This window comes from Hoplias malabaricus, chromosome 15 (genome assembly GCF_029633855.1).
Source record: "Hoplias malabaricus isolate fHopMal1 chromosome 15, fHopMal1.hap1, whole genome shotgun sequence".
Taxonomy (NCBI): Eukaryota; Metazoa; Chordata; class Actinopteri; order Characiformes; family Erythrinidae; genus Hoplias; species Hoplias malabaricus.
The window spans coordinates 11,396,601-11,424,600 of NC_089814.1; the positions used below are offsets into that span (position 1 = coordinate 11,396,601).

General features: G+C 37.9%; 1 protein-coding gene across 2 annotated transcripts; it reads right to left on the minus strand.

The window, feature by feature from the left end:
* Positions 1-496: 496 nt before the first annotated feature.
* zgc:113162 (uncharacterized protein LOC553743 homolog) lies at positions 497-27,999 on the minus strand. Of its 2 annotated transcripts, XM_066646268.1 has the most exons (10): positions 27,763-27,999; positions 26,866-26,941; positions 15,302-15,495; positions 12,680-12,801; positions 11,535-11,583; positions 10,037-10,186; positions 4,250-4,423; positions 2,848-2,931; positions 2,121-2,207; positions 497-1,704 (listed from the first exon to the last, which is right to left on the minus strand). In XM_066646268.1, the coding sequence occupies exons 2-10, from the start codon at positions 26,894-26,896 to the stop codon at positions 1,603-1,605; spliced, it is 993 nt and encodes a 330-aa protein (XP_066502365.1). In that variant the 5' UTR covers positions 26,897-26,941; positions 27,763-27,999; the 3' UTR covers positions 497-1,602. The 2 variants fall into 2 exon arrangements, with proteins under 2 accessions (XP_066502365.1, XP_066502366.1); XM_066646269.1 differs by lacking the exon at positions 26,866-26,941 and having other exon boundaries at positions 27,763-27,998.
* Between the last annotated feature and the right edge of the window lies 1 nt (position 28,000).

The window sequence follows — 28,000 nt, forward strand, 5'->3', positions numbered from 1 at the left end:
GAAACGTTGACACACAGCAGATTAGGTCCATGGATTCAGGCTGTTTATGTCAAAATATGACACTAGCCTTTAATCCACCTCTGCATGATTTTATGCATTGCTCAGCTGCCACAAGACTTGCAACTGTTATAAATGATTATGTTCCTAAATATTAATATGGTATGGCCCCATGTCCTGACATGGTGTTGACCTAAATGGTAATGGGTATCTTATGTACATGACGCATACACAAGCAGTTCATGACATATAACTATCTAAATATCTTTAAAGGCTTATTCCAACAAGTGGGTGTTGTCATCAAATGTTCTCGTGTAAAACAGGTTGTAGCCATCTTTACCTACTATTAATGTAGTTTTACCTCAGTTGTCCTGAAAGGCTTATGTAGATATAGTCTTATGAATGCTGACCTACAGTAAAGAGCTATCAAATAAACCTTTATGCATGTGTTGCATTCTGGCCTGTTACTGCCCAAAAGCATTTTAGTTAAAGATCTTTATTTCTCAGTCTAACAAACTACAGTCAATCAAGACATTTTTTGACCAAACACCATATAAAGGTCAGGGATATAAACAGATTTGATACAGTAAACAAAATATATTCTAGTTTAGAAATGCCAAACCTAAGACATTCTGAGACAGTCAAATACAAATCTATGTTCCGTAACAAAATAAACAAATGTCACAAATGTAAAGGAATATTCAAATATTTTAAACGTATGTGAATCCTAAGAGAATATTCTTTACAGCACTAGACTAACTGCTTCCTCCGAGTGTGGAGAAAGGGTTACAGAAGGCTGTTACCTTTGTTAGTCAAACTGGTGTCATCACTGATCATTTAATCATCACAGAAGGAACATCCTACAGAAGGATCCTGATGAAGATACATGTAAATCTCATGTATAACCTCCTCCAAAGCATGTACCACAGCTGTCTTCATGGAAAACTACACTGTTATACCTGTGAACTGGAGGGTAATTCAGAAAAAGTGCATTACAGCAATCGTCTCTGTGTAAGCTTTCTAGGAGGAATTAAATGGAGTGTATAAAAGTAGAAAAATATTTCACACACACACACACACATCCAACGCATCTCTCTTCTGTACAATTCTCTCACATGTTGCATTCAAAACACTGTAGTGAAAAAATGTTTCAAGGTAATTTGCTCCAAATTGCTGTGCAAATTCTGCAGTGGTTAAATTGAATTCCAGTTGATGTTAAACGACACTAGGATTAACCTAGTGTAAGCCTACATTAGCCCATCTTCCACAGACTTTAGGAAGCAGGGGTTGGTCCTATCTGAATTTGGTCTTTGAATTAAGCCCATTGCCACTATATTGGGGCCCTGCAAAAAAAGGATCTCCTAAAGGAAAAGAAGGTAACAGCTGTACCAGGGCCTGGGCCACACGCTCACAGAAGGCATGGCATTCATAGCTCTGAAAGGACTTCCACTGGTCATGTCCTCCACAGGAGGAAATTTAAAGCGGTTGTTCTTCTGACCATAAGTTGCCTGTTATGGTCCACCACCGCAGGTGCACACAGGTGCGACCAGATCCATAAAGTCCTTCGGGCTCAGGGTGAGGGCAAAAAGCACAAATACTCTGCCCTCACCCTGTGGTCAGGAGAGTATCTGGTGGCTCCAGGCTCTCTGCTATGTCCTCCAGCATGTCCAGCACCTCTGAGAAAGACGGCCGTCGATATGGGTCCATCTGAATGTGAAGCAGAGGGAATATAATTGGATGTGCAATGCTCTATCTCTCCAGAGGCCACAGAAAGAGAATCAAAGTTTTCAAAAGTGATAAAAATGCATGGTGTTATTCAATATTTATTAATTCTCGCCCATATTTCATTGAAAAAAATGGCAAAATCAGTGTCACACCGTGTCACTACTATAATAAAGAAAACCAGTTTTTGCAACTCTGCAAGTTTAGCATATTGTGAGTAATCATGTGATAAAAATAAAATGTACAGCCAAACAATAGCAGTTATTCCAGACATGACTGTTTAAAAAATGTTCGTAACAGCAGAGCAGTGAATTATATGTACTGCAAATGTGTGAGACCCAGATTTCCACACAGTAGCTAGTTATTAATATTAAGGCCACCCTGCTGCGTCTCCTACTTACCAGGCAGCAGTTGGCAGAAAGCTGGAGCACCTGCTGTGGACAGCCCTGCACCAGCTCACTGAACGCCTCAACATTCAGCCCATAGTCCTGAAAGAGAGGTAGCAGGACCTTCACATTACTCAACGCACACAAAAACAGACACTTTCTGCACTTAACTGTATAGTTTATGGTAAGTGTAGTATAATGGGTAATAACATTAATGTAAGAACATTGCCCTCAACACGATACAATTGGGGATGCAGAGTCCTTGGGCAAGACTCCTAATCCTACATTCATCTATATACTGCTTAATGTAAGTCACTTTGGAGATGAGTGTCTGCTAAATGCCTTAAATGTAAATGTAACAAATTTGAAGCTCTAAAACTATCCTGTCTCAACTAAAGCAGACATGCAATACATGAAATGCATATCAGTGATTTCACAGTCTCTACATCTGTATTACTATGTCATTTCAGCTAATACGACATTGTGAAAGTTGCTTCACCATTTACAGTGATAATGAAAATGAATTCATAAGTTGATATATTACTGCTGATGAATGGAAATACCACTAAGATAATTGTTAATCCAGATTATGCCTGTGAGGGGCTAGTCACACACTCTTTGTGATCTATCCACTCACTATTTTCTTTACTCATTTAGCACCTTATAAATACATACATTAAAATGTATCATTTATTGTTAAAATACGTGTGTGTGTGTGTGTATAACTGGAAGGTGTCTTTACCCGTGTTCTGGGCAGCACCTCAGGATCAGCAGGAATTCTTGCCAGTATCTCACACAGCATGATTCCAAAAGAGAATACGTCCACCTGAAATTACAGGGACACACAGACACTGTTGGAAAACGCTGTTAACACTGACCTACTTCCTGCAAACAGTAGACTGAGCATTCCTGAGGTCCCAGTCAATTCTCTCATGAAATAAAGTGTCAGAAATGTCATTACTATAATACACAAGGTGATGAATACAATGCCTGAAGGCTTTAAATTTATATCACCACTAAAGAATGTTAATAATACAACAGGAGGTAACAGTAGAAGTCACCGGGGTGGTACCCCTCATAAAGCTTTTTTTTGTATGTACATGTATCCAAGGAAAACATTTCTGGGCAGCTGTGATCTTTGTAGCTTTAATAAACAAAAATATAATTTAATACAACACTTAAATTAAGTGTAAGTTCTTTTTAAATACACTACATATAATCAATGCAGGGTACAGAATGGCACTTCAGGCCCCTGTCATGCAGTTCTGGGCTTCTGGGATTATGGGTTCAAACCCCACCTTGGGTCACTGTCTGTGAGGACTTTAGTGTGAGTGTTTTTTACCCTTAAACTCTTCTACTTCTTCTACCTTCCCCCTCCATCTCTATCTCCCTCTTTCTTCATCACCTTTATCCCTCCTCAAACTCCTCCTCTTCTTCCTATTCCCTTCCCCCACTACTCCAATGTATATAAGGCCCTCCTAAACACCTACTGGGCGTTAGACTGTATTGGGTATAGAATGAACTGGCTATAGACTGAACTGGTGACATACTGATGACCAAGCTGAGCCTGTGCATTTCTGCATGCACGTGAGGAAACCTCTCAACCTCCAGTCTCCAAATTTCAGATCATCCTGTAATAGACTACAATCACCTAGTTGTACTCATACATGATCCTGTGCATGTGTAAATATACTCCAGTCAATGGTGAACTCCAGTCTCTTGACTCTTCATGCTGAATTTTTAACAAGTGTCTTCTCCTTGTGTCATGGGGAGAACACACAAAAATCCTCATGGACCTCACCTTAAGACACTGGAGCAGTGACTTTTAGTGTCACCCTGCTGCTCCAAAAATGACTTTTATTACACAGATTTATTTTAGATTTAGAGTTGTCTTTTTAATTCTACTTGAATAGCATTTAAACATTTTTATTTGATTTATTTTATTTATATTTTATTATATAATTTGTTTTAATTATATTATAATAACTTTTAATTGTTTTTACTATCTTTTACATTTTTATTCTTCTACTGCAATTTTATGTATTGCTCTGTAAATTGTCATTGTGTAAGAAAGATGTGCCTTGCCTTGCTAAGTAAATTAATTATTTATTTATTTATTTATTTTTGCATTTCATGTAAAGTACCTTGCGATCATACGGTTCCCCTCTCAGCATTTCAGGGGCCATCCAGAATGCAGAGCCCACCAGAGACATCTTTCGGGCTGGATTGTTTGCAGGCAGTTCCCCCACCTCTCTGGCCAGACCAAAGTCTGTTACCACTGCCTCTCTGCCTCGAGTGGTCACCCGGATCAGACAGTTCTGCAAAAACAAGATCAGATTTCACACAGTAAAATACACACCAGAGGCAGCAGCACAAAAGTAGCTAAAGCAAGGAGTTTCAGATCTTCTCCTTTTTTATTACACCAACAACATGATGAAATGGGCAGATGTAGAAGACAAAGAAAAACAGATCATGATCTAACCAATTGGATTTTTCTTTTCATTCAAGTTAATTGTGCCACTGCCAGATTACCACAAGGGGGCAGTGATGATTCACACATATAACATTTCCTATAATCAGCAGAGATTATCTCCCTTTGCTGTGGTAAAAGATTCTGCTTGTCCTAGAAGACTTCACACACTACATGTTGGAATATTTTTGTGAGGATTCCATGGAATTTAGACAAGAACTGAAGTATGCAGTGCATATCAAGAAAATCCCTCAATCTCTGTCATGTCGTATATGCTGTGACTAAAACATTATGACCATCACAATTCAGCCCTCATAAAAGTCGCACAGATCTAAAACTTGCCCATTTTACTCTGTCGATAACATCTAATTCAAGAAATGACTGTTCACTTGCTGCCTAATATATCACTGTTTGACATCCGCCATTTTAATTTTAAGTATGACTGAATTATTTATCCCTCCTTGAGATTGTTTCCCTCCTGTCAAGCTTGTTTATGTAGCTACGATATAAGAATACTTAGCGAAATAATGAAGTGTAATTTACATAATTTAAATGTTTGGAGAAGATTTTCAAGCTCATCTTGCTTTTTTCATAGAAACATCAAGCAGCTGTTTATGAGTTGATGCCTCCATTTGCCAGCAGAATGTTGTACCAGTTGAGCCTGAAATAGTACACACGAGCTGTAATTCTTATTTTTACCTTGCCCAGTAACATAAAACAGTACAAATGTGAACTGGGGAAAAATGTTGTTTATTTTGTTACTATATAATTTAATAATGTAGCTATAATATGGCTATATAAGGATAATTCATTCATTCATCATCTGTAACTGCTTGTCCAGTTCTGCTTGTCCATTCCGAGTAGGCTCCAGTTTGGGTTCTGGAGCCTACTCGGAATCACTGGGCGCAAGGCTATATAAGAATCAAATTATATATTTGACAATGATTTGTGACACAATAAAATCTATTTCCTAAAATATATATATGAGGTTAAACGAAAAATATAATGGCACAGCATTTAATGTGATGTCACTGTGCTGCACAAATTTTTAGCAGCTTACAATTCCTTGCCTTATCCTCCTCAGGCCTCTATGAAAGATGTAAACAAGTCCATAAGATAGAGGGGGTGTGTTGGGGGAGAGAGGAAGCAGCGAGTCTTTCATTATACTAGTCCACATCCCTCCTGCTCTTCATGATCTGTGTGTGTCTCTGTGATTAGAGGGAACACCACTAGACTCCACCCAGCTATGTTTCAACCACACAGAGAGAGAGAGAGAGAGAGAGAGAGAGAGGGAGAGGGAGAGAGAGAGAGAGAGAGAGGGAGAGGGAGAGAGAGAGAGAAAGAAAGAGTATAAGGGTTCTCCTGATTTGATGGATGACCTAAAGGCTGGGGAACGTGAGAGTGGTCTCAGTGGGGTGTGTGAGTGTTTCTGTCCACACACGTCAGAGAGAGAAACTTAATACATCTTCCGCATTTTAAATATACAGTAGCCACTGACAGTGACCTGCCATCAGCACAAGGAAATCTGACTCTACTCCAGTGTGACTTCACAACAATGAGAACTAAGCAAATAAGTACAAAGATGCACTTATTAAGAATAATCTGGTTGAAAATAGATAAATATCTGGCAGCTAGAGAATTATTCAGATTTCTGGTGTACCCTAAAACATGATAATGCATATATAAGATATAAAATAAAAATAAAAATAAATTTTAGAATTTTTATAAATTGTTTTCAAAGTGTAATTTTCATGCTGCATTATTATTTAATCTCAGAAAGGATAAATATGGTGTAAATACCACACGGTATCTTTTATAGAGTACAGAGTGTTTTTTCTCTCCAGCACTGCTCTGATTCTCTCACTCTGCTGGGAGAGCTCAGAGATGACAGGCCTGCAGTGTGTGGGTGTGTGTGAGTGCTGTGGAGAGCAGGTTTAGCTGAGTGGGCTGAAGAGCATATGAGGGTGTTTGTGGAAATGGGAAATTGGAAATGGAAAACAGGGTAAGTGAATAAATGATTGAATGCCATTTTCTATGCAAATTATGTGTTTGTGTGTGTGTGTGTGTGTGTGTGTGTGTGTGTGTGTGTGTGTGTTACATGTAAAACGTTGTACTGAGAGTAAAAATTTGAGTTTAAACAAGGGCTTGCATTAAAGTTGCAAGCTATGGCCGTAGGTAATTTAGCACAGCAAGACTAATATAAAATGATAATCATAAGAATATTTTCTTAGGTGAAAGAAATATATATTTTAAGATGTCATTTTGATTACAGGGAAAATCTCGCTTCACTTAGCGGACATAATACAATATTAAATAAACCCGTTAGTTCTTAAAAGCACAACATTCAAAAAGACCAATTATGGTTAAAATAATACATCAGAGTTCTTCAAAAATTGGACTGAAAAGGTTAATTACTTATTCACAGGTGTTTATCAAAAAATGTCCAATGTGTACCAATCACTGGCTCCTCTTTACTATTAGCCTGAGGACAACCAGAGAATGCTATGATGAGAAACCTTGCATTAAATATATTGAATATATTAAGAATATATTATCGTTAGTTCTGACAACAATATTAAGTCAAGTCAAGTCAAAAATATCTAATCTATTTCGAATATGAAGCTCCCTCAAGGAAAATCATACAATTACCTTCTATCTCCTGTCTTTTTTCCTTTTTCAGGTTCCTCGTTTAGCCAAAAAACTAATGCTGCATTCGAGTGATGTCGGGAACTGGGAAATACTGTTTGTCCGACTTTTAAATTGCACCCGAACGGCAGACAAATTCGTATTTACCACTGGTATACTCTGGATTCTAAATGCTAAACGAGTTTAAGAGATGTGACGTATATCATGACATTTTACCTCTTCCCCTGGAGAAAATGGCAAATATGCATTTGAATATTTTTTTTCATGTTTTCTGTAAATAAAAGTCAAATATTATGATCAGATTTGTTATCATTCAAAACAGTTTAGTTGTTATTTAATGATAAATCACTTTTTGGAGACATGTGGTGTACAGTGCGTGGACCTTTAGCGAAGCACCCGAACGCAGAGAAGTTGTATATACTACTTAACCACCTGGTATATATAACCTTCCAATGTGCCTTCTATTATGGGGTGGGGTGGTGGGTGGTGCATGGCAGAAAATTTTGGAACCACTGACACCACTGTTCATTTTTGCCCTAGTCACATGTTCTCCCTGAGTCTTGCCCTGCACCTCTGAGTTATCAGACGTTCACATGACTGGCTCACAGGTGCAAATCTTTATGTTCCTCTACATGCGCTCTATGTGCTTAGTCTTGTCTTGTCACTCATTGTGAATGTATCTCTTCACCCTGTTCTTGTAATCCCTGTGTTTAATAAATCCAAACATCCTTGTTTTCCTTGCCCTATGTGTGACATCTATGATTAAGGGGAATCAGTTTTCTCTTAATGTTTACATTCAGAAGCTCCTCTTATTTTAAAGTGGAATAGTATATTTGAAGGGAAAAATCTACTGTTGTTTGTACCCAGCTGAAGTTGAATTTAAGTTTCTATTCACTGTGAAGTTTTTATTCACTGTTTGAATTACCACAGAAACATGTTTAGTTTTGTAACACTTACGGTCTGTGTTTACTTTCCTTTTAAAGCCAGTTCCATCTACAGCAAAAATAAGTCAATGTTACCCACCCATGGGGCTGGAATAGGGCAATATCCACGTGTCAGTTCATGCTTTTCAAAGTTTGCAGGTTTCTTTGCCATGAGCAGAAACAGAGAGGCATCCTAGAATACCTGACCAAGACCCTTTTTTAAAAACCATTTACAGACACTGGGGCTTCATAAACACATTAGATCTGTTTCGAGCACACAAACAGACTGAAGAGCAGCAAATAGTGAGAAAACATTATCAGAATTTTATAAAAAGTGTTTCTGAATAATATAGTCATATGAAATATGAACATCATATGTAAGCCCATAAATGATTTGGAGTCTATCTTAACAAGTAAATGCTTGCTATGGTTTGTATGGGGTCTATAGAAGAAAAAGACAAAAGTGCGTGTGTGTTTTTTAAGTTTATGGCAGGTTAAATGTTGTGTACAGGAGGGGTACATTAGCATAATAATGGCTGACCTCCCCATCTCTCCTCTACACAAATAGAAGCTTCTGCAGATTCTGTGCTGCAGCCTGGCAACTGGGACAGTTAAAACTGTCTAGACACTCAGTGCGCAGTGTTCAGCATTTGAAATGTGACTGCAACATCTCCAAATCACTTCTTATTCGCTGCTGGATGCAAATACTCAGATCATCTTGGTATGAACACTGAAGAACACTATAAAAATATAATGTCATATTTCAGGCATTTATAATGTATTATATTAAAATGCCTGTATAAGCCACAGCATAGTTGCTGCATGCATAACCATTTTTTAAGCAAAACTACATGACTTTAAAATATCAAGTCACATAAAATATAACACATTCATACGGTCATATGATCACGTTATATGTATGTATATATGTATGTATTTATTTATTCAGAATGTTACGAATGCCAGATAAAGCCTTAAGGATACAGGATTCTTAGAAATTTAAATTATGTTAAATACATTATTTATATATTGTAATGCTGTAAAATATGAGTTATTCTATCATGCATGAGAACCTCTTTAAATCAGATTTAAAAAATTGCCCAGAACCTCATAACTAATGGTAACATTTCCATAAACCCTCTTTCACTGCCTGTCACTCAGAGGAATCTGTGCTATGTTCACAGGAATGCTTAAACCTACTTGGCACAAACAAGGCCCAGCTGGAGGAAAGAACAAAATGGAAATAAAAAAAAAACATCATATAAGGTAATAAAATCTCGCTTCTGAAGCATCATTGATGTGATTAACCCCTCAGTGTCACTGTTACCATGATAACTGAAGAAAGGAAATGTATTTGAATTATTTGAGTTATTGCTGATGGGAGCAAGAGGAAAGCTCCTCAAAACTGCACATTCTAAAATTCCCTAAGAGAAGACTTCAAATGAATTTGATTATTAAATAGTGGTGCACTGGTGTAATGTCATTTGTAGTGTCCTCGCATATCTCTGTGAAGGGTGTGTGATCAGGGAAGTCATTGACAGGTGAAACTGGTGTGAACTAGTTGGTGCAGAAACTTTGGGATAAACAAATATTTCAACATGTTTTGTGAGAAATCTTGATATGCAGAAAGAAAGAGATATCCTTCACATTTACATTGTTTTCATATTTTCTTCATTGCTTGACATAGAAAAAAAATTTTAAACAGTCAAAAGCTCTTAATTGTAAATCAGATATAAATGTAATTAACTGCATAATTATTTAATAAACTATGTATGCATTAAAGTACAGCACACTGAAAACTGTTTGCTGTGTGTCCAGCAGTGTCACTGTAATTCTTTCTCAAAGACTATCGTGCATCTTCCAAGCTCTTGAGATTGAAGCAATATGCTCACCTTGGAATTGAGGTCTCTGTGGTAGATGTTCTTGTAATGAAGGTAAGCCATTCCTCTGCTGATGTCACAGGCCAGCTCTACCTTCTCCCTCCAACACAGTGTGATGTCATCCCTGGCCAGCAGCTCCTCCAGGCAGCCTCCGCTCACATACTAAGTGTGGGAGAGGAGCAGGACATTATGAAACACACACACATAAACGCTCAAGCTGAACTCAGCACAAGTGCTGAAAAGAGTGGCTATGTAAGGCCACCAGTGCATGTCAAAAAATAAATATGCAAAACTAAAAATCACGATACTCAGCAAGTCAAACCAGGGTTGGGAGCCTCTCCAAAATGCAACAACCTTAAACAACTGCTGTGCACACCCTTCATTTGAAGTCTACACTGGGTCTTAATGACATATGGACAAGCAATGAATAATATGTGTGTGAAAAGACATAGTTGAGTATTTATACCCCCTTATTTGACATAATCCCTTAAGTCAAAATATTTTATGAAGTAAATACCACTGTACTGACCTGACCAATGATTTAAAGGGATGGGCTTAGATTAAATTAATGAAGCATCAAACAGACTGAAAACTCTAATGCAGTATTTAAATAACAAGCTTATATTCAAAAGCTATTTTCATGTGCACAGCAGTTAAAATGTACAATGATATACTTTCTTTAGTAATAATCTGTGCAATAATAGAAAATAAATTAAGATAATAAAATATTATGCAATAACAGTAATGCAGCAACTGTAATTACCATATTGAAACATCTTAAATTGTCCTGCATTGTTTCTCTTTCCCAGGCATCAGCATAACATTATATAGACTTATATGTATTATGTATGTGTTTCAACCATTGATCATTGTATTTTTTTATTTTATATACATTTATTATAGTAGACCTTATTTGTACTGGCAAAGCACTTTTATAAGTTGCTCTAGATAAATGTCTAATTGCTGCAAATGTTATTATCATTCTCAAGTAATAAAACACTGAATAATCACCTTTTTCTTTACTTAGAGAGTCCATGTTCTCCTCATAGGGAAACCAGCAGTGATTCATTTTAGCAATGTTTTATTTAATTTACTGATTAAAAAATAACTGTAGGAGTGTTTTTACACATGTTTTCAGCTATGAGATGTCAGCCACATTTCTCCCAGTGCCAAAGGGTTCCTTTGTGACACAGGCATCTATATAGTTATCGGTTACCCACTTCCAAGGCTTTGGTTTGTGTCTATGAAATACATTGCATTTCAATTTGTGAAAACTGGCCGATGCTCCTATCCAGAGTGATTAGAGCAGTGGTTCCTAAACTTTCCCTTTGCCTTGCTACACCCCCCACTTTGGAAACCACAGCATTATAGTTGCATTTATCTAGTTAACATGTGCAGAGCAGCAATGTTTTGCAATATACAATATCATGCAGCTAAATTAATTTTACACAGAGATATATAATGTTTGTAAACTGAGTAAAGACTTTAACTGTTAAAATAAATTCCTCACCTCAAGAATAGGGTACAGCTTATCCTCTTTCACACAAATCCCAAGATACCTTCGGCACAAAGATTACAGAGATTTTATTATTCACAGAAATGCAGTTTGTGTGGAAACATATACATAAGGCACATTTTCAGAGAATCTTTACTACTGTACTGATTTTACTGAACTTAGCATTAGATCTAGTTGCATTCCAAGCAGAATAAGGCAAACATATGCAAGCACAGGCATCAAAAACATTTGCTGACCTTTATATTGGCAAGACCTTTGTTTTTAGCATTTTCAGTAAAGATCACAGCCCTTAATTAACCCTGAGAATGTATTCTTTTAATTGTACTTTGTAATTTAAATTTAATTACATAATTACACAGTGAATTATGACAGTGTTTCTCCAACTGGTCCCCTATGACACCAAGATAATCCAAGATTTCCGTGAAACAAATGTGGAACATCTGGCTCCTTCTAAGTTTGACTGTTGACTCTTTAGATTCTCTATCAGCTTTGAGTCTACTCTTCTGATTTTAATGCTGAGAAACGATAACATTTTGGTAAAAATATAGTGGATATTTTTCTTTGCACAAAATGAAAAAAATGAAATAAATTGAGATTATAGTAATTATAATGTGCAATGTATAATAACGTGCCATGATTTGTCATTGTACAAAGTACAATGACCTGTGTCTTACACATTTAACCCATCTATGGCAGTGAACACACACACACACTAATACACTAGGGGCTATGGACACACAACCAATGTGGGGGGCAACCATTCCTGGCGGCAGCTGCGGGTTCAGTGCTTTGCTCAAGGGCACTTCAGCCATGGATGTTCCCTCCAGTCCTGGGGATTGAACCAACAACCTTCTGGTTCCAAGCCCGTTCCTCTAACCATTAGGGCATGGCTGCCCACAGCTGAAGTACCTCCCCTCTTGTACACATAATTCCTACTTAAAAACATTGATATGTTATTTTTGGAGTTACATCAAAAGGCAAAGATCACGACATGTACTACAAGCTGAACCAAACAAACACTATGGCCTTGATGAAATGAGGCAGTCTGACTGAGTCTGTTTCATGTGTGTACTGAGGAGGTGTAGAGTGTGATGGCAGCGGGGGGAGTATGATGAAGTGTGAGTGTGGAGGTGGCTCACCTCACAATGTTTGGGTGGGAGAGTTTCTGCAGGAGGCTGATTTCTCTCACGATGCTGTCCTGGTCCACATCATTCTTATAAATCTTCACCACCATCACCTTCTTAGTGGTGTTGTGCATCACCTGTTACACATCAGCAGCACCATCGATAACTCAGTGAAGCTCAACTTCATTTCTGGGTGGATATTCATTTTCAAATTTCCACATAAGACATTTGTGTGGGTGATGTATCAAACATGATGCATGTCAATAATCTCTGTTGTGATTGGTTGGCCTATATTATTAATGCTTTGTTATCCCCAAGTTTTTCAGAATTATTATTGACTCATCTATTATTCATTGCAAATTCCAGCCACCAGTGCGTCTCCCCAAGTCACATACAGGGCTACTAGGAGGGTGTGGGTGAGCATGTGCTTCCTCCAAGACATGAGGCCAACCCAACACTGCTTCCTTCTTTTCCACCACTGATGCAACACCACAGGGAGTTAAAGAGTAGCCATCACATTCTGTCAAATAAATGGTACTGTTGTTTACTGAAGGTACACACAGTGTAAATGTACTTTTAAAAAGGTACGCAAATGAACATTCTCTTTTTAAACCCATATGAAACCACACTCTTCAAGACTGTTCTTCTCCATTCCTACAGTTCAAGAGTGCTCGCCCACCTTGATGAGGTTCTAGAATGTTCTCAGAATGTAATAGAGAGTTCTCCCATACAATCAGCTCTGCAATGTTTTTCTGCATTCACATTGTTAATGGAAACTATGATCCAAACACAATCTTTAAGAATGTCCCTCCACATTCAAAAGGATGTAGAATGTTTGCCACCATCCATGCAGTACGAGAAAGTCTTCTTCCAAGTATTTGGTTCTACAATGTCCTCCAAAATTTAGACTGGTCTGCATTGATACAGTAGGTACTCCCCCTTCCTGAATGTTATTGAATACACATCTAAGAAGTTCTAGAGTTTTCTCTTTGTCATACACACTATTATAAAATATTCTATCCATTCATGCTTGCCACTGTCAGCACTAATGTAGAAATTTCCCCATTCCCATTGATTTGTTTGATTTATCGGATCAGTTTAAATACATTCTAAAAGAGCTGATAGCACTGGGTCAGTATGCTCTGACCTGAAGGCTACACTGACCCAGAGGGATTCCTTTAGCTTTAAATGTTGTCTGCAGTGTCATACTGTTTTGTGGCCACAGAAGTAAACATATTAAAACAATAACAAAATGATCACAGCTCTACACCCTATACCAACTGACATTAGTAGTTTGTTTCCTCAGAGGGCAAGGCCTATAGGAGATGAAATGTCCTGCAGAAAAATGTTGCCGATTGTCGTCACTTCTTGGCTCCTGGTGTGAGAACGGTCACAGTAAATGCATGCAGTGTAGTCTTTTGAATTCTGCTCAGTGACTGTTGCCATTTTCCTTCTTATCTACATTCCATCTCACCACTGGAGTGTAAACAATAGGAGGAAGCTCATGGTGGCCACATTTCTGACCTGATGTGACTCCTTACCTTACACCTCATGAAATACACAGCACCACCAGGAGCTGTAAAGATTTTCATTAACACTACATCTTGTGGTGATGAAGAAGGTATGAGGTTCTGGTCATTTTCGCCATACTCAAGTACGACATTACAAGGAAAATGATCACCTACGGCTTTGTTTGTGTGTTATTTGCCCAGGTTTCAGAATGGCTACCACGGCTGAGGGTGTTACACACGGATGAGTTCATTTCATAAGTCTTTGTTCAGTAAACAAATGTCTGCAGGACATGGCATGTTGAGGAGCCTGCAGCACGTCATGTCCTTCTAAAGCTCTGTTTTTAGGATTAACAAAGCCGTGACGCTCAGAGTCTTTGCAAACCACAGTTCAAAGCCTTCATCTGGAGGATAAAGGCCTGTGAAACACTCCTGAGAATAAGGCATGAAAACACTAACCTTTATTCTAGAACATTTAAACTGGTGGAACGAAAACACTAACTCAAGCATTTCAATTTCTACCTGCTGCTGATTTGCTTTAGATTTAAGAAGTGATTACACTGAGGGAATTCCACCTGAGAAACACACATTAAGGGCAAAGGTTTTTTAAAGAGGCAGTGGTGTTACAATACACAGATTTTAAAGTTTGATTAAATTTGTGTTTCTAAGATCAAGACTGAATTTGATGTTGGATATTTTTATGTTTTTGTTGTCCTAAGGATGGGACAGAATTTTACATTCCTTCAACAATTGAATCTTTAAATATTAATTTGAACAGAAGTTTAAAAAATCTAATATCAAATTAGAATTTTTTATAAGCCAATGAGCTTTCACTTAATGAACATTTTTTCAGAGTTTCTTATCTCTTTAGTCTGGGATCTTATAAATTAGTGCAACTAAGCTATGCATTATACAAAATAAATTGTGTAAAATCCAAATTCATATGGTATCTTTTTAAAATATTTAAACAAAGACATTAATTTTTGTTAAATGTGTTTTAATTTAGTGTCAGAGTATGTGTTTTGTCTTCACTATATTTCAACAAGTTGGAAAATAATACAATCAAGATGATGTTTGGATGCACCCAAACTTTTGACCAGTTCTCTTTATGTGTAATGTGTGTTTTTACCTTGTAGACTTTGGAGAAGAAGCCGCTTCCTATGAGCTCTGCAGTAAAGTCATCCCAGAATTCCAGTTTGCGAACGCTGGTGCGGAGCCGGTGCCAGCGGTCAGTCGGGCAGTAAGTGTCCACTGACTCACTGAGGAGTGTGGGGCTGACTGGCTCAGGTGACACATCCACTTCACACATCCTGGACATCTCATCTGCAGTGTACAGGAAACATCAGACTTCAGCCTGCCATTTAAACACCATGTGACTAGAGCACTGGCATAAACAAAAACATTTCTCCCAAAACTTAATGTGACCTAAGTATAAAAAGATACAATCAGGGCTGTGTGTGTGTTTCTATAATTCCTTTGCTATGGAAGGGTTGTGATCTAGTGGTTTATATTATAATGTGATATTTACAGAGCTTACTGCTGCCGTAACAGTTGTGCATCATTTCCAAATGTTTTCATTTCTTCAACACTTAAACATTAAAGGCATACTAACATGGGTGAACTGATTCTCTCAACCCGCGGCTTGATTTATTACTAAACTCTGGGTTTGCTTTTATATGCTACAATGCACGGTTAACACTCTCACACAATATTTTGTGGGTATTAATGAATAGTTTGTTCTTCTTTGCTGCAGTTACAACATTGGTTCTTCTGGAATTTCTTTAAATGCAATTTTGTACTATTTCTATGAGGATCTTTGTAGGCATTTATCCACAAGAACATTAGTCAGCTCAGGTACTGATGTTGAATGATTGATTTATGAATGGTCTGAAGACATTTTTGATAATTTGACAATTTGATAATCAATTTTACTCTGACATGAATATATTTGACTGAGAGTCCGAATTAACCCAGCTGAAAACCTCAGCATGACACCTCAAATAACCACTTTCACACTCAGCACAGTTTAAGATCAAATGTTTATGTAAATACTTTACATAAATTAAAGTCAGTTTGTTGTCCGAGAGCAAACGTCAGGCTCTCCTGCAGTAGTTCTGCTACACCGTCAAAATGTCACATTTACCAGTATTGTACTTTGGTTCACTTGAGCTCATACTTATATTACCCCTACTTTGCACTAGGGACGCTGACAGGATAAATTCAAGTAATGTCCAGTACAAATGATGCAGACATCTGTGTTCACACATACAGCTCCTCTGTGTAATGTCTGGAAACGTTCTGGGTTACCTGGCATGTCTGAACAGGGTTCATTTTAGCTGGTTTTGCTTGATTCTGTGTCTTTTTAGTTCTGGGTTGTGTCTGGGTTGTGTTATTTCACCGTTTTTGGGTTAGTAGGCATTACAGGGATGTAATGCACTGAATAACTGATTTCTTTTTATAATACATTCCCTTAAAATAAGGTAGTATGCTTCAAGAGGTCTGTCTAACTGATTGGAACTTGTAAAATATAGCACAAAATCTCTACCTGAGAGTTGTATTTTGCACAAACTCAGAGGAAGTGCAGTGAGTGTAGTGAATAATTGGCTGAACTCTGTGTGGGCATAAAATGCCAGTCTGTAGCACTGCTCCTCCATCCTTTTACACCTCAATGACTCCGCTCTCTGGAAGCAGCAGTGAGACAGAGATTTCCATTTACCTGAGATCAATTCTGATGTCTCTTTTGTTTTGGTTAAATAAGGAACTGGGTAATACATGTTTTTCAAGGTCTGTCCAAAGAAATATCTTCATACAGACGCAACCTCTTTATCCTCCTGCACTCTTACCAAAGACCACAGGGGTTAGTGGAAGGCTTGGCCTATTATAGCACCCTTTTATTTACCCTAGAAGCTGCTAATTTTGTACTGTATGTTCAAGTTACACTACATTTTATTTATATCTAACTACAATCTCTCACCTAATTCATTCATTTTAAATGATATTTAAACATTTTAAAATTTCAAATCAAGACATCTGTCACTCCACTTCAACAGCTAAGACTTAGTTTCTGTTTTTTATGTGAGTTTAAAGTGTAACACCAGCTGCCAATTTGTGTGTGTGTGTGTGTTGTTCACTGCCAAAAATGGTTTAAATGTAGAGTGCCCCAAGGACCTCATGACAAGAACAAAAAAAAAAAACAAAAAAAAAACAAGAAAACCCAGCCTCACAGAAATTTGTTATTTTCATATAAATTGAAATGCTAAAAATCCATTTGAAAGTTTCTCACAAGCTGCATAAACTTAATAACACCTACAGGCTCAGTTAAAGATTGAGGTCATGCTCATATCCTTGGAGACTAATCACAGCTGATTTCAGGTGGAGAACCTGTAAAACAGAGCTTAATGCTATTGTATAGAGCAAAGGGACAACTGGGACAAGCCTGTCTGATTGATCTGGAATGAGGACACTATTATAGTATTGTGAGTGTGAGTGTGTGTGTGTGTGTGTGTGTGTGTTTGTTTTCTCTGGGGGATTCCTGTGCGTGCAGTGTTTAAAGATGATCCTCCTTTTCAGAGGCCAGAGCATTTCTCTCAGTGTGACATAACATCTTCTTCCTCAGGCAGTTCTCTGGACTGTGTGAGATGAGCTCATGAGCAAGGGGGTGAGATCACCCTTAAGGCACCAGCCTGGTCTTAATACAAGTTAGAAGAGAGTGCTGGTGCTTCTTAACTTGATATACACACAAAATTTTTCAAGGGTTGGAAAAGCCCATTGTTTTTAAATCACAACTTTAATAATAGCAACCACTACACTATACTACACTACTATATTATCCATAGTTAGGAGAAATGAATATAAGAAAAGTTTTAATTTATCCAGTTTAAATTTTATATACACATTTCAAATCTGTTATTCAAACAATAGACAAAAAAAAAATAAATAAAATAAAATGGCTGGTGTCAAAACAGGTAGTGCAACATATAAATGTCTGGAAATATTTCTAAGACTTTACTAATGGCAATAAGGTGCATAGGCACTTCTATTATTCTATCTCTGTATTTGAATAGTTTTTAATATATGTTTCGGTAAATAGGCATCATTTCAGTTACACTCTTAATACGCCAGTTTATTAAAGAGCAATCTTATATCAAGTGTTAAATTCACTGCACATTTAGCTAACAGAACATCCTGAAAATATGCTGATGTTTTATGTGTTCATTTAGCACAGTTTAAACTTCATGTACAATTAAAAATCAACAACATCAACAACAGACATTTTGCACATGTTGATTGGTGCTAGCTTAATTTTGCGTTTAAGAATCGTCTAGAACCAACACGATTCACCACTGTTTTTAGAAAGTGCCATGTCCATCCCCTTGCTTCTGTTTCACTCTGTGCTCTTCTGCAGCTTACTGCACAAACACAAGCCCTATGTGATGTGTCAGAGACATTTTATTGAATCATGGATTATTATTATGTCTGCTCCAGATTACATCACTGTGCCATTACAGACTACGTCACAGCTGAGCTCATGGCCTCAGTGCCCTTTAACTGGTTTAGTCACGGTTCAGCCAGCTCCCTCGGGCTGGCTGATGAGCCCCCTCCAAAATGACCCCCTCACACCCCCCTCTTTATCGGCTGCCCTTTATTACAAACCACTGTGTTCACACTAATATATTAGACTACTATTCTGCTACAAGTCATACAAACTTCCCTCTCTCTCTCTCAAACACACACACACATACCCACTGTTCATACACAGAGCAATAAGACAATTTAATAAGGAACAAGAGAAGAATCATTAATCTCATTATTTGTGCAAATAAAATAATTTATAATAGGCACAACAGGCTGACACCCAGCTCACCTCTAGTGCAGGCCAGGGCAACTCCAAATTTAGAATATACAAATAAATAATCTTGATTAATCACAAAATCCCCTGCTAACCAAAACACACTGACACAGATTATAAAACTGAGTGATGCAACTGAAGCCGGAGAGTTCTAGAAAATAATAGACTGTTCGCAAGGAAAGCCTGAGCCTAGCCCAGACGCTGGGTTAAATAACTTAATGCACATATGTAGAGATGGAGTGCTAATTGTAAAGCGCCGTTAGAGTAAGTGAGATTTGCAGAGGGAGTTATCATAACTGTATGTGTTCAGCTCTCTTGATCATGGCATGGGCCTAATTCTAGCAAGAAGTTATTTTTTAAATCTTATTTTCTTCTGAAATTCCTAAGATGAACACATTAAGCTTATTATCCATGAAGTACATAGTTATGTCTGATAAGGCTCTATGTTTCATGGATTATCCAGAGTTAAAATCAAAAATGAAACTTTCTCCACTTATTCAGGTATAGAAAAAAATATCTAATTCAAATTGCTTAGAAATTTGGTCCAGTTTTAGGGAAGTATTTGATGATTTAGTAATGTTTTTGCACAAATCCTGATTAAAAAGTTTCCTAAAATGAATCAGATTATCCAGAATGCATTCTGAGAAACACTGGGCTAACACTGGTAACATTTTTATGGTTTCTGTGCTCATATATTTGTGATGCGGAGCACATTTTCCTGTATTTCAATTTTGGACTAGTTCTGGTTCTCCATTACTCTTATCCATTCAATTTATAATGATGCTGATACATTTCTAGCAGGACATTATAAGCTTTGGATACTTGTTAGCTACATTAGCCTTGTAAGACCTGTGCAAACCCAAAACAAACTTCAGCAACTACATATGCTTCAGATGATTGCACGCAACCCTGTCTGTTTTTTGGAGAATGTTTTAGTACATTTGTACATAAATACATTTGGAAGCTTTGTGTAAAACGTCTACATTGATAACTACAGAGTATTGTAGCTATTTCCTTCAAGAACTGAATAAACTACAACTGACTACAATCTAACACCTAGCAAGGCCTTACGTTAAACTGCGTGCTTAAATCTCATAGATGTCTCAACCAGCTGTCAGATAAGAAACCGATAGTGCTGATGGCATGCAGCTTGTGGCAATGCTTAAAAAATCTCCAACTGATTTTCTCCAGTGCATATTAACCTCTGCGGATTCTTTTACACCTCTTCCTTTCCGAGCACAAAGACAAGCGCAAACTATAACACTCTCCTTTGACTCTCATGTTGTTAGAGGCGGAGTCATTATCGTTGCTTTCAGAACATTCTGATACAGACACCTGAAACCTGTGTTTGCGTCTTCTTCCTCACACACTGCAGGAGACAGCGAATGTGGTCTCTCAGGTTAGAGTTTCACTCAGCCTTTAGGCCACAGTGTGTACAATTTTTATAAGGAGCTTAGATGTGAGAGTGTGAGACAGAGGGAAGGAATAGAAAGAGACAGCTTGGGTCACAGTTTTTGACAGGGAGATACAGCGAGAGACAGGGAGAGAGGAAAACATCACTCACGCTTAAGTCTGTTTGAAGGTTTTGCAGGATTTTGGCAGAGGGTTAAGGACACAGACACAGAGAATCATCATGTCATAACACTCCTTTATCCTCTCACAGAACAGAAGGAACAGGTTTTAAACAAAGCATGTTTCACAGCCAAACATACATAAACCAGGAAAAAAAAAAAAATATATATATATATATATATAAATCTTAATTCATTCATCCATTATCTGTAAGCGCTTATCCAGTTCAGGGTTGCGGTGGGTCCAGAGCCTACCTGGAATCATTGCGCGCAAGGCGTGAATACACCCTGGAGGGGGCGCCAGTCCTTCACAGGGCAACACAGACATACAAAAACATTCACTCATACCTACGGACACTTTTTTTTTGAGTCGCCAATCCACCTACCAACGTGTGTTTTTGGACTGTGGGAGGAAACCAGAGCACCCAGAGGAAACCAACACAGACACAGGGAGAACACACCAACTCCTCACAGACAGTCACCCGGAGCGGGGATCGAAGCCACAACCTCCAGGCCCCTGGAGCTGTGTGACTGCGACACTACCTGCTGCGCCACCGTGCCGCCCATATATAAATATATAATATATAAAACCGTACCATTTGAAACCATGGATTTTATTTACCTTTCCATGTAATCACTTCCCTGAAGAGATTTTATACATTTTAAATCTAAAGTTCAGCGAAAACTGAGAACAAAATATGTTATGCATGTCACCACAGGCCAGCACATTTAAGAGCAGCACATTTACCAGACACTTTCATCCAGAGGGACTAATTTATCAAGTTACAGATTTAGGCAAATGTAAATTTAGGAGACTTGCCTAAGGACACTTACTGGTGTAGTGTAGTGTGCTTGCCCAGGCAGGGAACCGAACCTCTGTCTGTTGCATGAATGACTGTTGTTATCAACTGTGCTGTTCCATGTTTGACACCGTCAGTTCAAATGCTGTTAGATTGTCTTTGTTATATATTGCTTTAATTTACGTTTTTAATAATCTTTCTGCAAATTTATACCAAGTCTATATCATTGTTTTAATAATTATTAATATTATTTTACTCATTATCGCAGTCCACTAAACGCTCCAAATGCAGTCCACTATTCCACTAAATGCACCACACGTGTGCTGCCTAATAAAACCAGGATTAAAAACGTGTCAGTGTACCCTAGGTTTGTGATGAATACTTCAGTGTAATGAAATAGCCTCATGCGTGTGTCTCTTAAGCCACTCTGTTTTAAAGCTCTATTAGGTTGCTTCCTGTCACTGTAGAAGCTCAAGTCCATTGGGTCACGTTCCTGTGCTTTTTTCAGCTGTGTGGATTTGCACGTTTTCAGTGGACAGAGGATAGCGACGCATGAACTGTCTGTATCAATACTCAGATGACCAAATTCAGAATCACAATAATTTGCCAAATATAGCACTGTATTGGATCATATTTAAGTGGCAAACAATTATTTATTAAAATAAAAGCAGGCTACTATGTTCAATCAATTCCAACACTCTACTATCCCACAATAAGAAAACACAACATCACATGGTATGTGTTATTTTAGGGTAGAACGTAATGGATAAGACACTAGACCTCACTGTTGAGACTTCAGGAGGTGCTGTGGGCTTTTTCAGCATAACGCTGTCAAAGTGGGAAGATTTTGCAGTGTTGCTGTTTCAGTAGAAAGAGAGTGAGCTGGGTCCTATGCAAAGCTCTAATGCGTTGACCTTTGATATTATCTTATTATCAGTATTATCCTGTGATATAAGTAATTTTTTATATGGTTTTATTTGACAGTGGCTAAATTATTTAAGTAGTTTAGTGTAACAAATATTTAAACTGAATTTTCTTTTTTTTCATATCAATATTGCACTTTACTAAAGGCACCAACAGTGTTTGCCTTACAGCCCACTAAAATCTTAAGCAAATCATTACATATGTCAGTTTCCCAAAAAAAAAAAAAAAAGAGAGCACAAAGCAGGAGGTGAGTAACTAACCTCCTCCAAACAGCGGAAAAACCTGACACGCAGAAGTCACTGAGGTCAGCCTCAGAGTGCCCAGAGAAAGGCCACACGTTTTCTCACACACACACACACACACACACACACACACACACACACACACACACACACACACACACACAGGTGAATACAGAGAAAATACGGCCATCAAACCTGGACGACACTATACTGTTAAATTCCATGCACCAGAAACTCTGACGTAATCTACCACACATTCATCAGAAAGCTCCTGCTCCCACTCAGACTCTCAGTGGAATCTCTTCTCACTGAAAAGTGCTTTTAAAAAGAAAGGGAAAGCTACAGAGTTATGAAACCACAACAAGAAAGGCAAAGCGGGTTCATGTATACCACTCTAAACTGGGCATATATGATCCATCATATTTTAATCAAGAACGCTAGTTTCAGCTTCTTTATTTAGCTAAACATTACCTGTAGATTTGCTAATTGAATAATGTTCCATATATGTTTTCTTGACTCTGATGCAGTTAATCATATCATACTGAGAGATGTGTTTTGCTAAAAATTTTTTACAGACATTAATACTTTCAATCTGGTTTCAATGCATTTTTGTTTTCATAATAAAAGTTTTCCTATTTATATCATTTTAAAAAGTGGCTAAGAACCACTCTAATTTTGAATTAATATTTAGGCATAAAGGTTTAGAACGTACCATGGTGAAAATTAAATTTAAGTGACTTCAATAATAATATCCTGCTTTATTTGTTCCAGCTGCCGAATAATTGTAATGAATAACAACACTGTTCCTCTCAGTGGAAAGATGGACATTGTCAGGAGTCCTAGTTTACTATATTTTTTAATGATTTGTTGTTCTCCAATTTTGGAAAAGTATTCAGTTACTTTTCTTTCATCTTCCTCCACCTTATACAATTAGATTTTCTTATATATCTCCACTGAAATACAGAGATATTCTAAAAGTTAATCCTTTGTATGTAATGGCCATACAAAAATTAAATAAAAGAATGTTGGTCTCCCACAGTACATATGCACAATGCTGTAAATAAATAATACTTTTTTTAGCCATTACTTTAACTAGAGGTATCACTTACAGTGGTTGGAAAATCGGAAGATGAGCAAGGAAACGCAGTGACACCCAACACTGAGCGTGTTCACATTCTTCCGGGTTTATTTCAGATTCCATTCAGTACATTGGGTGATGTCAATGTCCATGTCCTAGATAACCCTGTTCTATATGGTTGATCTCCCATAACAACAGCATGTGAAATATCTCCACAAGGGAGAGCAGTATCTTGATTATGTCATTCAGACAGAGCTTAGCCGTGGGCAGGGTTCATTAGAGTTTGCGTGTCACCGGTGTGCCATGCTGAAGCTCACTCACTGCCAGTTCTAAGCTCCTAATGAATTAAAGCCCTTGTTCCCTTTTGTTTTGTGTTTTATGCACTGAGCTGACAAAGATGACCTCTGCAATTTTATTCAGCCTCATCAACAATGTGGACAGTAAACAGTTGCTGGAATAAACATATCCACCAACAGGTCACAACCATGACTCCATGTCCAGCCAAAACTGTGATACCCATCAGTTCACTTTTGATTATCATCATCATCATCATCATCATCAGTTCAAGGTGTTGTGACAACCAGCCTGTCTCCGATGCTGCATAAAAGGTAAACTTTTAGGGTGGCATTGAATATCTTGTACAATTCTCTGGAGATTTTGTGCACCCCTGGTAAAAAAATAATTATAACCACTTATGCGTAACCACTTATCCAATTCAGGGTCGTGGTGGGTCCGGAGCCTACCCAGAATTGCTAAGTGCAAGGCGGGAACACACCCACGAGGGGGCGACAGTCCTTTAGATGGTGACACACACTCATACATTCACCTAACAACGTGTGTTTTTGGACCGTGAGTGGACCCAGAGCACCCGGAGGAAACCCACGCGGACACAGGGAGAACACACCACACTCCTCACAGACAGTCACCTGGAGGAAACCCACGCAGACACAGGGAGAACACACCAACTCCTCACAGACAGTCACCCGGAGCGGGACTCAAACCTACAACCTCTAGGTCCCTGAAGCTGTGTGACTGCAACACTACCTGCTGAGCCTGCTCTACAGAAAAAACAATTTTACATTTTAATTACCAAATTAAAATACTGAGGGGAAAAAAATACACCAACATATGTCCTGTGCAAAGTTATGATGCCTGAGGCACCTTGTGGTTTGTAAATTCTTCATTCACCCAGTCACTTACTCACCGTCCGTCTTGTTTTCCAGACAGTTAAATAAATACCAATCATGTATTAAAATCTGCTGAAAAAAATGCCAAATTGATTTGTTCCCTGTGGAGAATGGTTGCCTATTTTGACATATTCAAACACATGACTGACTTATGCATTTTCACGCTTATGTAGACTGCCTTTGAGAAAGGTAAATTTTGTAGATATTTAAAAAATAAAAAAAATAAAAAATAAATAAATAAATAAATACCATTCATTCACTTTGTTATTGGAAGGTCTTGACTTGATGGTGACATTTATATTTATTCAGGGGTTTTGCCAGATCATACACATACACAGAGCATGGTATCGGTTTTGCCAAAATACATCAGATGAAGGCCTCCAACAGTTGTGCATATTTTAAAGGTAGTGATCCACCACATGAAAAAAGAAAATCTCTGAAGTCTTACGAATGAGTCATCATTATCTAACAGCTCTATCAATGCACAGAGAGCACTTAAAGACCACTGCGTTTGACAGGACCACTTTAAGCACTGCAGCAACTCAGAAGCTTTCAAACAGCATTTCGCACAGTGCCACTTCTACAGGTTTTCATTTGCTGGTCAGCTTCACAGTTACCCTGCTTTAAGCAGGATTCCTGTCTTCAATCCTAAGAACATAAGTATAAATAGTTTGCATTGTTTCCAGGCAGTTACTGAACAATAACCTTAGGATGGTTTAAAATAGTCACTGCTACTGAGCCACATCAATTGTTCAATCTGATTAGCCGTGATACATTTTAAAATGTATCAATTTAAATTATTTATTCTCAATAGTTGAAACATGATTATTGGGTCAACTGCATGATTACAGCACTTTATGAGTAAAATAATGGTGAAGTGACAGCACTAGCTGGTGCCACTTGTCACTGTAACATATTCAGATATATATAAGTGATTTATGGTCAGTGTTTCCAACACACAATGTTCTGCTCTGGCCTCCGTGTGTTTGCCCTGTGTTCCTGACATGAGGGGGATACGAGTCACATCCCAAATCAACTGCTAACTCTGGGAACTGGAGTAATAGGAACTTAGTAATGAAGCAGAGATATTGCAATCCTGTTTTCCAGGTATACAGGAGAGCATTATTTTCTTAGAAAATACTTCTCTACATTCTGAGATCACTCACACTGCATTTAATACATGAACAGCAAGACATAAAATCCACATCTTTAATGACCATCTTTATAACAACTTCACAACTAATAAATATCCATTTACAGTGCTCTATATTTTCACTTTATAATCATGAAGTAGCCTACATACTGCACTGAAACAGAACTACCTTCAAACACAAAGGCAAACCTCTCTTCACTCTTTCATAACATTAACAGTATGTCATTCTCCTGCTGCTGGGCAGATTATATGCAACCCTCTGCTCCAGTGCAGTCCATATGACACTCAGCCTGACTTGCAAACCCTAATTTTAACTTAAGCCATTAGATAACACATACATTATATGACCAAATGTTTGTGGACAACTGCTCTGAAATTCAAGGTATCGATAGGCAGTTTGTTGTTGTAACAGTTTCAACTCTTCTTAGAAAACCATATAATACACTGAAACATTACTGTGTGGATTCAATGGCTTTCAACCACAAAAGCATTAGTTACATCAAGCACTGATATTAGACGAATAGTTTTGGATCACAAACACCACACCAACTCATCCTAAATGTTTGGGGTGGTGCTTCATCACTCCAAAGAACACAGTTAAACCGCACCACAGCCTTATTCTGGGGCCTTTATACCCCTTCAGCTGATGCTGGGCTCCTAAAATTGGATGAATTCACTAATTATCTGCATTGTCCACAAAACTATAGACATATCACCGTGACAACACAAAGTGGTTTACTGGAGACAAACTGGAAAGTAAAAATAATTATACCTCATGTTCGGATAAATTAGAAATTATAAGTATAATACAGACACATCTAAAAAAAACAGCTGTGGTTTTTTACCCAGAAATATTGTGACAAAACGAGGTAAGAAAACTGTTACTCACTCCATCGATTCAGCAAGCTGTTCATATGCATTCTGGACCAGGTGAGTGAATCCAGGTTAGCTTTGTTGGACAGCAGCTAAGAGAGTCCACACCAAATTACGATGAGCACAAACACGGAAAACAACTCAGTTAAAATAAATAAATCCAGCTCAACACCCGGCATACAGCTCCACAAGAAATGGTTTTTTTTTTTAAATTCCACAATCAGTGGAAATCCCCTTTAATTTCTGAACAATGAAACCAGTAGGTAGCAACCTTAAGCTTGTAATGAACCCTTGAAGTAACATATACACATGTATATAATAAGTATATGTTACAATACAAAGGTTGTGAGCCCAATTCTTTCAGAGGGTAATACTTTTGGACATTCTGAAACATACATTTCACTTCTGAAAAACTTTTTGGGGGAAAGTATCTTACTTTCTGTATTAATGCTTGAATAAAATACATTTCAGGGAAATTTATGTCCAAAAATATCAGGTCCTGGCACAGACAAATCTGTGTATGTTATAATAGTTTTAAAAAAATAACACAAATGTGATTTTCTTATTGATCCAATGTCCCTGATTATTTCTAGCATGTTTTTGTAATTCTAATATATATATATATATATAAGCAACATTTCAACATTTGATTTTGCATAGGAGGATAACCCAAATAATAACAAATAAAATACCATGGATGTCAATAAAAAAAAATTATCTACCCATCTATGCCCAAGCTAACACTGTAGGTTATTGGGTTCACTGTACAGACGTGAATGTTAGACATGAACATTCTTGGATTCATATTTTATTGGGGAACGAGTCTAAAACGAACAGCAACACTACAAAATTATTATCAAATATCTTCAGCCAGTCCTCTTTAACGGCCATATCTGGTAGAATGTATACTCACCGGGGGACGGAGGGCGGTCCGGGTGTTTGAGAAACTCTGTAGACCTGAGTCGCGGTGTTTCTGCTACGCGTCTGAAGCAGCGTCTCGCTCAAGTTTTCTGTAGCTCTAGAGAACGAGGTCCGCGCGCGCGCGACCGTTGCAAACTCGCGCAATCTCCGCCAACCAATCAGTGGCGAGTTCCGGAGATCCAGTCGGGTCCGTTGCCTTGGAAACCCAACAACTTCAGCGCATGTTCAGA

What these genes read in the sequence shown, in the direction of transcription:
- zgc:113162 (XM_066646268.1), bottom strand. Translation starts at nt 26,896, where the DNA reads ATGCATATGAACAGCTTGCTGAATCGATGGA. An exon ending in TCCCACCCAAACATTGTGAG is followed by an intron (nt 11,584 to 12,679) that starts GTGAGCCACCTC and finishes TTTGTGCCGAAG; the next exon opens with GTATCTTGGGATTTGTGTGA. An exon ending in AGGTGCTGCCCAGAACACGG is followed by an intron (nt 2,208 to 2,847) that starts GTAAAGACACCT and finishes CCTCTCTTTCAG; the next exon opens with GACTATGGGCTGAATGTTGA.